The 14,256-nt window shown below is 47.8% G+C and overlaps 1 protein-coding gene across 1 annotated transcript; it reads left to right on the top strand.

The window, feature by feature from the left end:
* The first annotated feature begins 838 nt into the window (after positions 1-838).
* LOC122945491 lies at positions 839-13,491 on the top strand. Its single transcript, XM_044304557.1, has 5 exons — positions 839-908; positions 4,208-4,346; positions 11,541-11,607; positions 12,174-12,220; positions 12,851-13,491. Exons 1-5 carry the CDS (start codon positions 839-841, stop codon positions 13,446-13,448), a joined length of 921 nt encoding a protein of 306 aa, XP_044160492.1. The 3' UTR covers positions 13,449-13,491.
* Positions 13,492-14,256: the final 765 nt, after the last annotated feature.

The following is a 14,256-nucleotide window of genomic DNA, read 5'->3' as shown; positions in this document are numbered from 1 at the left end:
ACAGAAGTAAAGAAACTGAAACTTTGAAATTTGGTAATGTTTCAAAATTTTGGGTAAATTTGGTATTTTTTTATGCAAAAAAATTAACTTTTTTGACCCAATTTTAGCAGTGTCATGAAGTACTATCTCAGAACGGCCTGGGTAAGTAAAGGCATTTTAAAGTTATTCACACATCAAGTCCTTAAGGTGCAATAGGGGTTAAGGTGGGTTCGCGCATAGGTTTTTGCTGATGTTCTTTCGTGTTTTTAGTGATGTTTTGTTTTTGCTTTTTTGCACTTGTGTTTTTGGTGCATTTGTTTATTGTAAAAATGCCAGCTCCAGATATTAGCTAAAGGTTTATAGAAAATAGAGAGCTATTTTGCTCCTGCTGTTTTTGTTTTTTTATTTTTTTGCCTTTTTGGCTTCTATTGCCAGCATCCTCACATTCACGCTGCCATAAAGAAGACGCCAGTGGGCAAACAAACAGTTTGCATTAAATATTTACAAAAAAGCACACCTGGCGAGAAAAAAGGCATGCTATTTTTTGCGGGGTTCAGCTGGAAAAAAAAGCCATAGAAAATTTGTGTGTGTAGGAACACAAACACCTAAAACGGCAAGGATTTAGACAGTTCACATACATTTTTTTTTTTACTCATACACATTATGCTACTTTGCTTCCTTTCCTGTGAAAAATGTTTCTGCAAGAGGACATGACCTCCGTGTGAGTCACAACCTGCGGCTTCCCAAAATGGATAGGTTTCGGCTTGCTTTATCACTGCTCGTGTTGTAAGATGTGATTCTCTGGCATGCCGGGTTCAGCAGATTAGGTGGACAGCCCCTCAGCTAGGGAAGGAAGTACATGAGACCTGATGATAGGAGCAGCATTTGTGCCAGGAACACTCGCCATAGGCGGACAGTTGACGGAGACGGTAATGTAAGACTGTTTATTAAAGGGGTTCTACATGTCCGCAGGGCTGAAGCACAGAGAGACCTTCTAGGAGTTAAAGGGGTTGTCATTGCTGCAATTGCTCTGCTAGATTTATTTCAGGCTGGCAGCTTAGGGGGTGTGTCCTTTCTGCTGCAGCTATTTCCCTATAACACCTCAGAGGATTTTCCTTTGTGCTGAAGCTCTCTCCCTATAACACCTCAGGGGCATTTCCTTTCTGCTGCAGCTCTCTCCCTATCACAGCTCAGGGGCATTTCCTTTCTGCTGCAGCTCTCTCCCTATCACAGCTCAGGGTGTGTGTCCTTTCTGCTTCAGCGCCATCTCTTTCACAGCTCAAGGGGTGAGTCCTTCCTGATGCAGCTCGCTCTCTATCACAGCTTGGGCGATATGTCCTTTTAGCTGCAGCTCTCCCTATCACAGCTCATGGGGTGTGTCCTTTCTGCTGCAGCTTTCCCCCTGTCAGGCCAATTTCACAAGAGCGTATTCAGTCCCAGAAATACGCTTTGTGTGACAGCAGTATTACATGGACTGAACGCTGCTCCTATGACACAAACTCACGACATTATAATGATTTATAATGCTGTGTGTTCCTGCCTGACCTTGGCTGTACTGTATTGTACTCCATTAACGCCATCAGCACAGTTCAGTACAGCGAAGGCTGGGCGGGAACACGCAGCATTAGAAATCATTATAATACCATGAGTTTGTGTCACAGGAGCAGCGTTTAGTATGGGAAATACCGCTGTCTCTTACACACATGTGAGACTGGCCTAAGTCACAGCTTCTAACAGCAGGTGCTACTAGTGGCAGTTGAAGGCTGGAACTGAGCATATGCGACCACCTTAGTAGCTGGACGCGCACATTACTATACAGATTAAACACCAGGGGGCACCATTATAATGAAGTAAAGAGAATATCTCACCGCTGGAGCATTGTTGTAACAGAAAGTAAATTACAGAAGTAACTCGTTTTTCATAAACATAAACCACACCCACTTTTTTAGCACTATTCCAATAAGGCGGGTGCTGAAAAAGTTGCAGGTTTTTATGCAAAAACGGCATTGTGAGAATTTGGGACTTTATTAAGGCACAGTTTATGCCAAGCTCTGTGTTTGCAGTGTTTACGCTGCAAGGATTTCCCGATATATATGTCTACAAGAGATGCTTTGGATGTATGCCCCATGGCTTATGTTGCCCCCGGGGGCCCATGTTAAAAAATCCTATGCTATGTGGTATAGTTATCATTTTTTTTTTTGCGGGATGCCGCTAGAAAGAAGCGGCATGCGCTTTTCTATACATGTAAAGATTATTGATTTTATGTAACGTATACCGTATGGTGATTTCTTTAGGAATGTGTTTTCTATACATTTGTGAAAAAGATGTCACAGGTCCAAGGAGGCCAAAAGGACACGCCGTGGATGAGCTTGAAGTATGCCCCAAGACATATGAAGTTTTAATAATAATGGTGGACTCAGTGGACTCATTAAAATTCCATATATGTATTGTTATGTGGGTGGGTGGGGGGGGGGGGTTACCTGCCACTTTAGGCGGTACTGATCAACTGCAACGGGCCCACTAGGCCATGTCTGGGGTATCCGTTGCCCCTTGGGAGGTTTCTATGAAATATGTCCCTCTTATAGAGCAAGTAAACGTGACACCAGCTGCGATAAAGCAGCAGAAGCACAAGGCTCCCTTTGTAGATGGTAATGTTGATACCCAGGGGTAGGATTGCCAGAGTGGTGCAGGGTGGCCTACAGTCTCTGTAGATGTTATATACACGTGTCATGGTGTTCCTACCTGGATATCAGTGGATCCCAGATGTGGTGTGGTTCGAAGCAGTGCAAAAGGGGGTAGGTGAACTTGGATGATGAATAAGTAGAATAAAGTCCAGAGTCCAGACTGGTAGTAACATTAAACACAGCTTTACTTGGCATAAACGGCAATCCAGTTTCCAAATGATATCTTGGTCATCAGCAGGTATTGGTATTAATGGCAGGCAAATACTTCTCTGCAACAATCTCAGCCCTGCTATGCTAGCTGGAGTAAAGAGGAACTTTCCTCTTCTGCTGGAACTTAGTGTAGCTGTCTGTAGTCTGTCTCTTACTTGAATCCTAGGAACTTCTTGTGCTGGCTTTGGAGCACCTCAAGCTCTAGGTTCAGCTTGGATGTGCAAACCTCCAGTGATAAGGCTGGTGTAGGACTAACAGAACCCATCCAGACAGGACCGGGCCTGCTGCCTTCCCCTAGCAGGGGTTAAGTCAGACAAGACTCCTCACACAACCTCTTCCCAGAGGATGTAGGGTAGACTGACTTACCCACTACCTAAAACTCCTCCCTCTCTAGAGAGGTCTGGAAGTAACCAGAAGGCTCCTCTTCAGAGAAGCTATCTCTGCCTTGTTGCCGCCATCTGCTGGTGTACCAGGCAATTACATGAACATAAACAGTTTCATAGACATAAATATGCACATTGTTCAAAGATGACATGAAATACATTTTGATGACATATGTTAGCATATTGGAGATGGTAGCAAGGTGCAAACGAGTGGTAATGGCGCTCTGGGACATTACACAACCAACATCAGATATTAGGGGAGATGGCTTTCAACATGCCCAATAATTTTGGTCTCAGGAGACAAACCTGTCAGCTGTTTACTAGACTATCGCTATTAAGAGCACATGCATGCTCAGCCAAAGCCAAGTGTGCATGGGGGAGCTGGGACAGATATCTGTCGGCTAGATGAGCATTCGACAAACAGTTAAAGGGGTTGTTTCACAAAACATATTCTACATTGAAACCAGCACCTGGATCTGAATACTTTTGTAATTGCATGTAATAAAAAATGTAGTATAGCCGGTGAGCTATTCAATAAAATGTATCTGTATAGCGCCACCTGCTGTTTGTTCTTTTCCTTATTTTTTTTATCTCACTGAACTGGTCGCACGCGCTCAGTTTAAATCTTCAACTGCCACCAGCCATATGTTCTGTTAGAAGCTGTAGCAGTTACAGGAAGAGAGCTGCAGCAGAAGGGACATGCCCCCTGAGCTGCCATGCTGAAGATAATCTAGCGAGCAATCGGAGCAGTGGATGGGGAGATTTCTGGATCCATGTGAGGTACAGGGCTGGTTCTAAGCTATTGTCAAGTACTATATGATGTCTGATTTAAATTTTTCACATCAATCATGGCGTAACCCCTTTAATGCCTATGGCCGGCCTCCGCCCTGGGTCTAAGAATGAGAAGGAAGCTGAGCTGATCTTCTAGAACATTTGCTCTTTTCTCTCCAGCTCAGAACATTCACAGGATACAAGGTTTGGACTGTTTCAGTGATTTTTATGAGAGCATTGTTTGTTTTTGGGAAGTGGTCAACTCAAGCAGCGACTGCACCAAGGATTTCAACTTAGATTATACAGACATTTCCTACAGGTAATACATTTATTATCTTCCATGTGATATGCCTTTATTATGTAGCAGTTAGTGTACAAGTTACCTGCATATACTGTATACTCTATGTGTTGGGTATTTTGTCATTAGGTGATCGAATCAGTAGTCAGGCTGGACGTGCACACTAAAGGTGGATTTACACGGCCCGATTGTTGGGCAGATTATCGGGAACGACTGTTCCTGCAAACGCTCTTTCCAACAATGTGCCCATCTAAATGTGCCGCCGATCACCCGATGAATGAGCGAAATGCTCCGGTGATCCTGTCGTTCATGCAGGCCCTCCAATCAGCATTTCTGGGCAGCAGATCGTGCGCTGTAAACAGCGATCTGCTGCCCGGAAACAATGATTCTGTATGGGGATGAGCAATCGCTATAGTGATCCCTCGTCCTCATACTGTGAAGGAGATCGCTGCATGTAAATAAAGACTATCGGGAAAGAATGCTTCCATCCAGACAATCAGCTGTGAAATCGGCATAAGTACAGGCCGGACCTGGGGCTGCAAGCCTGGGGGAGGCCTGACATGACAGGGTTTGGAAGGAGTGGAGGTTAGGTATCTAAGGGGTAACGGGTGGGCAGGAGGGGGCGGTGGGGCTAGGGGAGGGGTGTAGGATCAAGGGCGGGAAAAGGGGCTATTTTGTGAGGACAGAAGATTAAGTGCAGCAGCCCTTGTCAGAGCTGCTGCTGTACATGTTAGTGTGTAGGCTGTTCACCTTTGTCCAGTATGTGGCTGGCGCAGCTCCGGGGAGCAGCGGAGAGCAGGGGACCAGAGTGGCTGCAGGCATTCGTTCAGGGCTTGCTACCGGGGTCGGGGAATTCGGCTGCTAGGCTCCCCCCCTTGCCGACTGCAGAGGACAAGGCCTCCGGCGCGCCTCAGTCCAGAGGAGACCCCGGGTGAGGAGCCCCTCCGGCACGCACCGTGGGTAAGCGCATGGCACCCCAGCAGTCGTGTGCCGGGTAGAATCCGACAGTGAGGCAGGACCCAGGGAGAGGGAGGCTAGACACCTCCTCCTCTGATGCAGGCGTTTGGGAGGCAGACTTGGAATCGGTAGGTGCCCCAGGCCGGGGTGACCGCGCCCGGCGTGGGAGAGAGATCCAGGGCCCTTCTGTGGGACGGCGGGGTCAAGGTGGCAGCCCTTTGCTGGCTTCCAGGGTCGGGCAGCACGTGGCTGGCTCAGAGTCGGCCTCAGCTACAGAGGTGTCAGCGCCTAGTGGAAAGGCTGCGAAAGTGCAGGCCTTGGCAGCAGCAGCAAGAGGGAGCACAGGCGGTGCTGAAGACCAGAGGACGGCCGGAGGGGAGACCAGCGCCAATCATGCTCTACTACCTCACTGTTCGGCTGGGGGAATCACAGCGACCATGCAGCTACGTGAGACACACGGGGATTCCCCAATAACGGTTTCTTATCTTGGGGGGTCTCCTGGCATTGGGGGGGCTCAGGGGTGTCTGTCTCGGGTGCTTTGGGTGAGTTGTTATTGGGCTTGCAGGATTTAGTAAAAGGGTTGGTTGGCGCAGGTTAGACGACGGGGTTGCCATTGGCAATGTGGGTTTTACAGAGGTCAGGAACAGCGGGTAGTAGCGGGGCAGTGGTGGCAGAAGTGGCTGGGGATGGTAGGGCCGTGAGCACAGGGGCCAGCGGTTCGTCAGGGGCAGCGTCACAAGGGTCGGTTGATAAGGAAGGGGGTAAGGAGGAGGGGGCTAAAGAGAAAGAGGGGGGGAGAGCCTCGTTTGGATGACTCGGGAAAGTGGGAGGTGTGTGTTTGCTTTGAAGGGCCTCTGGGGGCCCATTTGAAGCCGGAGGTAAAGGAAAGAATTTGGAAAGGGGAGCATGTGGACATTTTCTCGTTACACCCACTGGATTTAATCTAGATAGGGACCAAAAGGAGCATAAGAAGAAAGAGGATGAGGATAAGCAGCAGTACCATTTGATCCCCCTGACTTTTTCCAATTGGTTGCAGGCATTTGTGATCCTGGCCAGCGTCATTGGGGAGAAGGCGCCGTAATATTGGTCCGCGCTTTTCTGTTACCTGGACGCGATAGGTGAGGCATACCGAGTGTATGGGGGGGCAGGGGTGGTTGAGGTCGATGAACAATTTCGGCTGTGGAAGGCGGTTCGTTAAAGCATCCGTTGGAATCATAAAGACATTGGGCTGTGGATGCGGGTGATAGCTCCGGTTAGGGCAGGAAAGCCCTTTCCAGGGGGCGCCAGGGGTTCTGGGCAACCAGAGCGCACAGCGGCCGCGCAAAAGGGGCTATGTTTCCTGTTTAACGACGGCGGATGCAAGTATGGGGACAAGTGCAAATTTAAGCCTGGGTGTTCCTCATGTAGTGGGAATCATGGAGCACAGATGTCGTTCAAGGGACGTAAGGGAAAGGGTTGGGGGGATGCAGCTGGAAAAGGGGCGGATGCCAATTCGGGTAACCGAGATGCTGCCCTTTCTAAATAGGTACCCGAATGCAGAGGAGGAGGAGTTTCTTTTGGCAGGTTTTAGTGAGGGTTTTCGTATCCCATTCATTGAAGGGGAGTGTTGGCAGGGGGGAAAGAATCTGAGGTCAGCAAAAGAGTTACCAGGGGTGGCGTCTGAAAAGTTACGTAAAGAGGTGGAGTTGGGTCACATGGCGGATCCCTTTGGGGACTTACCGGTGCCAGATTTGCGTGTGTCACCTCTCGGGGTTATGCCGAAGAGGGAGCCTAATAAATTTTGACTTATACACCACCTTTTGTTTCCATAAGGGGGTTCGGTTAATAACCGTATCGCACCGGAACTGTGTTCTGTGGTGTATACATCATTTGATGAGGCGGTTCGTCGGGTTCGGGAATATGGGCAGGGAGCTCTGTTATCTAAGATTGATATTTGCCGGTTGTTTGCTTGGTTGTTTTTGGGACAGGGGGCTCCTCGTTGATCGGTGTTTGCCCATGGGTTGTTCGGTTTCATGCGCCTACTTTGAGACGTTTAGTAAGTTTTTGGAATGGGTGGCGATTGGTCGGGTTGGGGTTCTATTATCCATTATTTGGATGATTTTTTGTTCATTGGGCCGCCGAGTTCGAATTGATGCTCTGTGATGTTGCATTTCTTCTAGGCTATGTCGCAACGTTTTGGGGTTCCCTTGGCGTCAGAAAAAATGGAGGGCTCTACAACGGTGTTGAGTTAGTCATTGATACTGTTACAATTGAGTGCAGGGTGCCGGAGGACAAGGTTGAGGATCTACGACGGGTTGTGTCTGCGGCGTGTGGGCAGTGAAAAATGCGGCTTTGTGAGGTACAGTCTCTATTGGGGCAGCTTAATTCTGTGTGCTGTATTATGCCCATGGGGCAGATTTTTTGTAGGAGGTTAGCCTAAGCGACAGCAGGGGTACAGGCTCGTCATCACTTTGTACGGCTATAATGGGCGGTCATTTTGGATGGCTGACGTGGTGGTGGCAACCGATCTGAACTTGTTTATGGATTCAGCGGGGGGGTACGGATTTGGGGCATATTTGCAGGGTCATTGGTGTGTGGAGGAGTGGCGAACGCGATGGAAGGAGGACGGTTGGGTGAAGAATTTGGTGTTGCTAGAGCTCTTCCCCATCGTGGTGGTGTCCATTTGGAGGGAATTTTTCTGGAATAAAAAGGTGCAATTCCATTGCGACAATTGAGAAGTGGTGGAGGCCATTAATCGCCTTTCAGCTTCGTCGTAGTGTTCTTGCTGCAGCATTTGGTTTTGGGTTGTTTATCCTTGAATGCTTGGATAGTAGCGTCCCACGTACCTAGGGGGTGAGTAACTCAATTGCGGATGCCTTGTCTCGATTTCAGTGGGACCGGTTTCGGGTGCTGGCACCGGAGGCGGACGATCAGGGAGTAAGCTTCCCCCAGGATTTGTGGAATCTGCCATTTGGTCGGTAGAGGAGTTGGTGAAGGGATCTTTGGCCTCAGGGACCTGGGTGGCGTACAAGAGGGCATGGGGGTTATGGAGGAATGGAAGCAGCGTTTTCATGGGTGTGGGTTAGATGGGGGGATTGGCTGCTGTTGTTTGAGGGGCACTGTAGGGATGAGGGGTGGTCGATGTCCAGGATGAATACGTTTATGGTGGGGGTGGCTTTTGGTTATAAGAGTCGGGGCGTAATAGATGTGATCATTTTGGGTTTTGCAGGTGCTAAAGGGTTGGAGGAGGCGGTCGCCTGGGGTAAATCAGCATTGACCCATCTCTTTTAATTTGTTGGGGGGTCTGATGGGGCAATTGGGGCAGGTTTGTGTGTTCGTCGGAGAGGTAAGGTTGTTTCAGTTGGCTTTTTTTCTAGCCTTCGTTGGGGAGTTGCACTTTGGGGAGTTGGTTAATCCGAGCAAATGCCGGGCTGGAGGGCTACGAAGAGAGGATGTGGATTTTTTTCCACGATAGAGTGGAATTCTGTATTAGGAGGTCGAAAACTAATCAGTTGGGTCAGGGGTGTCGGGTGGTTTTATTCCAGGTGGATGGGTCAGCCGCGTGCCCCGTACGGTGTCTTAGAGAGTTTGGGGTGCGAGATGTTGGTGCTGACGGATTGTTGTTGGTCCATGAGGATGGGTTGTTTCTTTCTCGTTTTCAGTTTATTGCCATTCTGCGTTGTTTGGGGGTCATTCTTTTTATATTGGCATGGCCACTGAGGCGGCTTAGAGTGGGCTGGGGGACGAGGTTATTCGTAACATTGGATGATGGGAGTCCATTGTTTTCGGTCATACATTAGGCCAGTGTTGCTATAAGGGGTAATTTTTGGCTAGGGGTACGGGCATGTTGGGGGCCTTATGTTGTTGATTCGTTGTGTTTGTGTCACGGCTGAGGATGGGGAAAACCCTCAGCCGTGCGATGCCCGAAGATGTAAAGCGCTGCTTTGCCAGGACGACAGTATTAGGGAGCAGGTCACCTCCTATCGCGTCCCTAAACTGACCCTGACTCCTAACCATATGAGTCAACCCTGAAGGTGGGAGGACTCATACACCGTATGCCTTGGGGACCCTGCTAGCCCTCAGGATTGCCCTGGAACAAGGAGCAGGGTAAGACAACCTGTTCTTCCTAGGCACGGAGGAACAGGAGTCTCACTAGCCAAGCTGCAAAGGGAAGAGAACATAAACGGCCTATGGATATGGCAGGAGGATGAAAAGCACTTCCACACCTACCTGCCACAGACACACAGACTGGATCCCGTGCAATACAAGCAAGTGTCCACACCCAAACACCAATGGACACAGCACACACACAAACACACAGGAACCCAGATCCATAGGTGCATAACATAACAAAGGAAAACATCAAGTGGACATCAACATAAACCTAAGAGTCACAATTTGTTTATGACCACAAGCGTGGCCCCCACTGGCAGATGGAAATACCAGGCGGGTGTCTCCAGCAAAGCATGGCTGAAGCACCCCTCAGCTACTGATCTCCAACTAGGCTATATAGCCCAAAGTGGCCACACCCACGCGGACACACCCAGTGCTCACAGCCTAGGAAGGGAATTAACCCTTCACACACCAGACAAGGGAAACAGCAACTTAAAGGGGAAGTGAACACACAAACAACCCCGTGCACACCAAACATGGGAAGTGCACACCAATCACACAAGTCAAGTGCAACCGCATGCACAACATAGCAAGCTGCAAGGATACAGCTCAGGCTGCTATGCTGCCACATAAATACTGTTGCCAGCGGCAACCACAGGTGAGGCAAATACCACAGCCCTCACCTGTGATTGACAACAGACCAAACCGCTGACAACCGCATGCGGTTCAGGAGTCACGACCATGACCATGGCCGTGACAGTTTGTGTCCCTTTCAGGTGGTGCTGCTTGCCTGGTGTGGATTATGAGCCACTCCTACGTTTTTTGGGAAGAGTTGCATGCAGCGGTCAGGCTGAACAGAAGGCAGTTGGGTTTTCCAAGAGAGGTGGTGGTGATTCGGTGGTTGGGGATGAGAGGAATGCTGGGGAGTCGGGTTCTGCTGAGTTTGACAGGTTTGTGAGGTTGGATACACCCCAGGGGTCTTGGTGTTGCATGTAGGGGGTAATGATTTGGGGGTGCGCCCCTTTTGGGAGCTTATGAAGGATATTAAGTTTGACTTGCTTCATCTTTGGGCTCAGTTTTCGAGGGTGGTTACGGTTTGGTTCGATATTGTGCCGTGGAAGCAATGAAGGGACGCCAGATCGGTGGAGAGATTGAACAAGGCAAGGATAAAAGTTAATAGGGCGGTGGGTCATTTTGTGGTGCGGAATGGCGGTATTGCTGTGCGTCATAGGGAACTTGAAGCAGGAGAGGGGGCATTCTGGAGAGGGGATGGGGTGCCGTAGGCATTTACTTGTGGTGTTCAGGATTACAGGACAGGATTGAGTTGGCGCTGCGGGTGTGGCGAGACGCAAGGGGGTGAGGGTTCCCCCCCCTTGTGTCATGGGCAGTGGTGGGTCATTGGAGTTATTGGTTATGGTGGCTCTGGCGTGGTGGGGAGGAGGCCAAAAGGGGCTCTGGACTCCCCAGGTATTGGATTTGGGGGGAAGTGATATGGCGTGTATCTGCCCATGTTTGTTGCCCATGGTTAGTGGGTTCTGCCTCTGAGCTGGTGTTTTATCGGCTAGAGGTAATTTAAGTGAGGGGCGGGGCAGTTATCCGTCAGGTTTATTGGACCCTCCCTGTGCTGTTACTCAGGGTATCGGTGGTTTGGTAAGGTTCTAAACTTGCAGGATGACAGGCCGAACTGGATGGACAAATGTCTTTTTTCGGCCTTATGTACTATGTTACTATGTTACTATGTGGTGGGAAGGCCTTGGGTAGGTTGTTATTTATGTCTAATAATAAAATGGCTGCTGTGGCCAATAAAATCCACTTGCGGTGTCGTGTTTTTATTGGCGATGGAATGGGGGAGACGGTAAGGAGAACGACTCGACAATACGCTAGTCATGTAAACCTTAAAAACCTCTTATCAGAGGATCAGGTTGCTGGCCTGTCCACCCTCCCCCTAATACTTTGACTGTAGCTCTGTCTGTTCTGTTTGGCTGGGGTTTATGAGCACAAGCTCACCCTCTCTGGTTAATAAGTGCACAGAGAGTTGAGTCAGAGTCAGACTAGCCCACTAGAAAAATTTTACTGTCTTGTATTACTTTGTATTAGTGAGTTTGGAGACACAAGTGTATCGGAAGTCTTCCTTTTATACAATGACCGTCTTGTCTCCAAATGTAGGTGGAAAAAACAATGGTGGGATAACATCCCCGATCCTGCAAAGAGCAGCTTGACCACGGTGATACAGGTGAGCCAATATCAGGAGACATAAACACGTGCTGATATAGCAGAGCTAAGTTTGTGTTAGAGGGTCTTTCCCAACTATGTCTGATAGATTGGGGTCCCACCTCGGAGATACAGCAGCTACAGGTAACCTCACCTGGTGGAACAAAGGTTGGGAACTTAAGCGTTTATGGCATATGGCCATTGTTTGCCAAAGTTTGAGCACACTTATGCCTCCACAAAAGTATACTCCCCTGTTGCAAAACCTCAACTCCTATCATGCTCTAACAGCACCAGGCTGTCCGGGCCTGATGGGGGTTGTAGTTTTACAACATCTGGAGAGCCACAGGTTAGGGAACAATGATTTAGATGATCACATGATCACATCTAAGGTATGATGATGTCATCTTATGCCATATGTTGCTCTTGTCCAATTATGATCTCACTTTCGAGAGGGTGAGAAGGAACCTATTGAAACCCGTACCTTTGGTGATATTGCATTGTGCACAGAGGCCATTACTACCAAGTTCTGACATTTTGTGACGGCGCCCTGTATGCTGATCTAATGGTATTACCATATTATTAATTTAGAACCAACATGGCACTTCCAATGAAACATCCAAATCAGCAAACCCGTGGTAAGTGTTGATTCCATACTGTACCTTTAAAGGGGTTTATGAGATTAAGAAAAACATGTCTGCTTTCCTCCAGAAACAGCGCCACTATTCTCCATGGGCCATTTCTAGTATTGCAACTCGGTGTCAATACCTGAGCTGCAATACCAGTCATAGCCATGAGTGGTGCTGTTTGTAGAAGAATGCAGTCCACTTAAAACATGTCTGTTTTACTATTTGCATTCCGCATGTAATAATCCCAGAACATCTATTGTTGTGCCATTGCTCTATTATTCCTACTAACGCTATGAATGAATTGCTAGCAGTTTGCAATAAAGGTCCAGATGGGAGTTACCAGTTGAGGGTGTTTCCCTGTACAGTCTGACTCTATCCAATCAGTGTTGCCAGTTTCAGACTGTGCAGGGACACACCCCTAACTTGTTACATCCATCTGGTCCTACATTATTGCAAACTGCCAGTTATTAATCCATAACTTCTAGCAGGAATAATAAAGGAATGACACAGCATAGAGACATAAGAATAGATACTTCAGAATTGTTATTACATGGGGAATGCAAGTAATTACTAAAACAGACAGGAGAGGAGACAGCTCTTCTTTAAATCTAAAGTCATAAAAAAAAAAACTTTTTTAAGTGGAGGTTGTCTGAAGAACGTTTCCAAAGCCCATGGGAAGCCTCAGGCAGGCCTACAGAGGCAGAAGATCAAGGTTAAGTACAATATCAGAGAAAACTGTACATTAGAAAAATATACACCGGAGAATGAAGTTGTCGTAGTTTCTTTTGAACTTTGCTCACAAGAAAAAGAAGACAGAATCTTTTCAGTCCATGAAGTCGTCTCAGAAAATGAAGATGCACCTCATCTACCAAGCATCGACTCTTCTATCTGCAGCATGTTCCACGATATTTTAAATGACTCCTCCACCCCAGAGATGGGAGCTTTTGAAAATCTGACCACAGGAAATATATCATGGGGTTTTCAAACACAAGAGACACGCCTGCCATCTTCTGAGATCTTACCGGAGGTGGGATGTCCTAGTCATCGTTCTGATGGATGCTCTGTGGAAGATCTCCAAAGAATAGCCTTGACAGATTGTCCTTACAAGGCTGAGGCATGTAGTGATGAGGAAGACAGTTCATCTTGCGTCCCATCAGTCAGTAGAGGCACCATAGGGATGGGCTGTTTATTCATGAATTTTAGCTATAACATTTCTGCAAGTGCTAAAGAGACATAGGTTCCTTATGCAATGGAAGATCACATATGGTAGACTCTGTTAAATTTTTTGCTCTCCATCATTATACTTACCAACATTTGAGCTCCAAAGAGTGGAACATTAGAAAATGGCTTTAAAAGAATAAGAAACGCCCATTTTGTTGCATATTAGACTACACCGCCCAATGGTCTGTCCAGTGAAAATGTCCAAGAATGCATCTGCGGTTCTGGTACTTTTGACCTTGAGAACAGAGTAGTCTATAAAGCCATTGATGCCACCAAGAATACTAGACCGCCAACAAAAAACAAGAATTGGTCAAGTCAATGGGATCTGCTCAAAAATAGACCCCAGCTGTAGTGTGAACAGAGCTATTGTTTCGCTTGTCTATTTTTTTGCCGAGTATGAAGTCATATGGAAGAGCAAGTTGGTCGAAGCCAGATCTCAGATGTATTGAAGAAGATTTATCCAACACTATCCAATGGAAAACAGAGATTATAAAGATTCTGGATCTTATTTTCAAAGGCCCTCCAGCTGCGGCCCTCCAGCTGTTGCAAAACTACAACTCCCAGCATGCCTGGACAACCTATAGCTATCAGCCTACAGCAGGGCATGGTGGGAGTTGTAGTTTTACAATAGCTGAAGGGCTGCAAGTTGGGCATCCCTGGTTTTGACAAATCTCCATAAGGGAAGGCACAGCCTATAACCATGCCATAGACGCTGATCTCACTTTGGGTAAAAAAAAAAACTGCTCGATTTTACAATCCAAGGGTGGATTTGAATACGAAGAGCTTGCCCAAGGACTGAAGGGAAAAGTGGACGTTGGATGAGG

Source organism: Bufo gargarizans, chromosome 8 (assembly GCF_014858855.1).
Source record: "Bufo gargarizans isolate SCDJY-AF-19 chromosome 8, ASM1485885v1, whole genome shotgun sequence".
NCBI lineage: Eukaryota > Metazoa > Chordata > Amphibia > Anura > Bufonidae > Bufo > Bufo gargarizans.
Note: the sequence above shows the minus strand (reverse complement) of the source record. Positions and strands in the feature narration are given on the sequence as shown.

What these genes read in the sequence shown, in the direction of transcription:
- LOC122945491 (XM_044304557.1), top strand. Translation starts at nt 839, where the DNA reads ATGAGACCTGATGATAGGAGCAGCATTTGTGCCAGGAACACTCGCCAT. An exon ending in TATACAGACATTTCCTACAG is followed by an intron (nt 4,347 to 11,540) that starts GTAATACATTTA and finishes CTCCAAATGTAG; the next exon opens with GTGGAAAAAACAATGGTGGG. An exon ending in TCCAAATCAGCAAACCCGTG is followed by an intron (nt 12,221 to 12,850) that starts GTAAGTGTTGAT and finishes AACTTTTTTAAG; the next exon opens with TGGAGGTTGTCTGAAGAACG.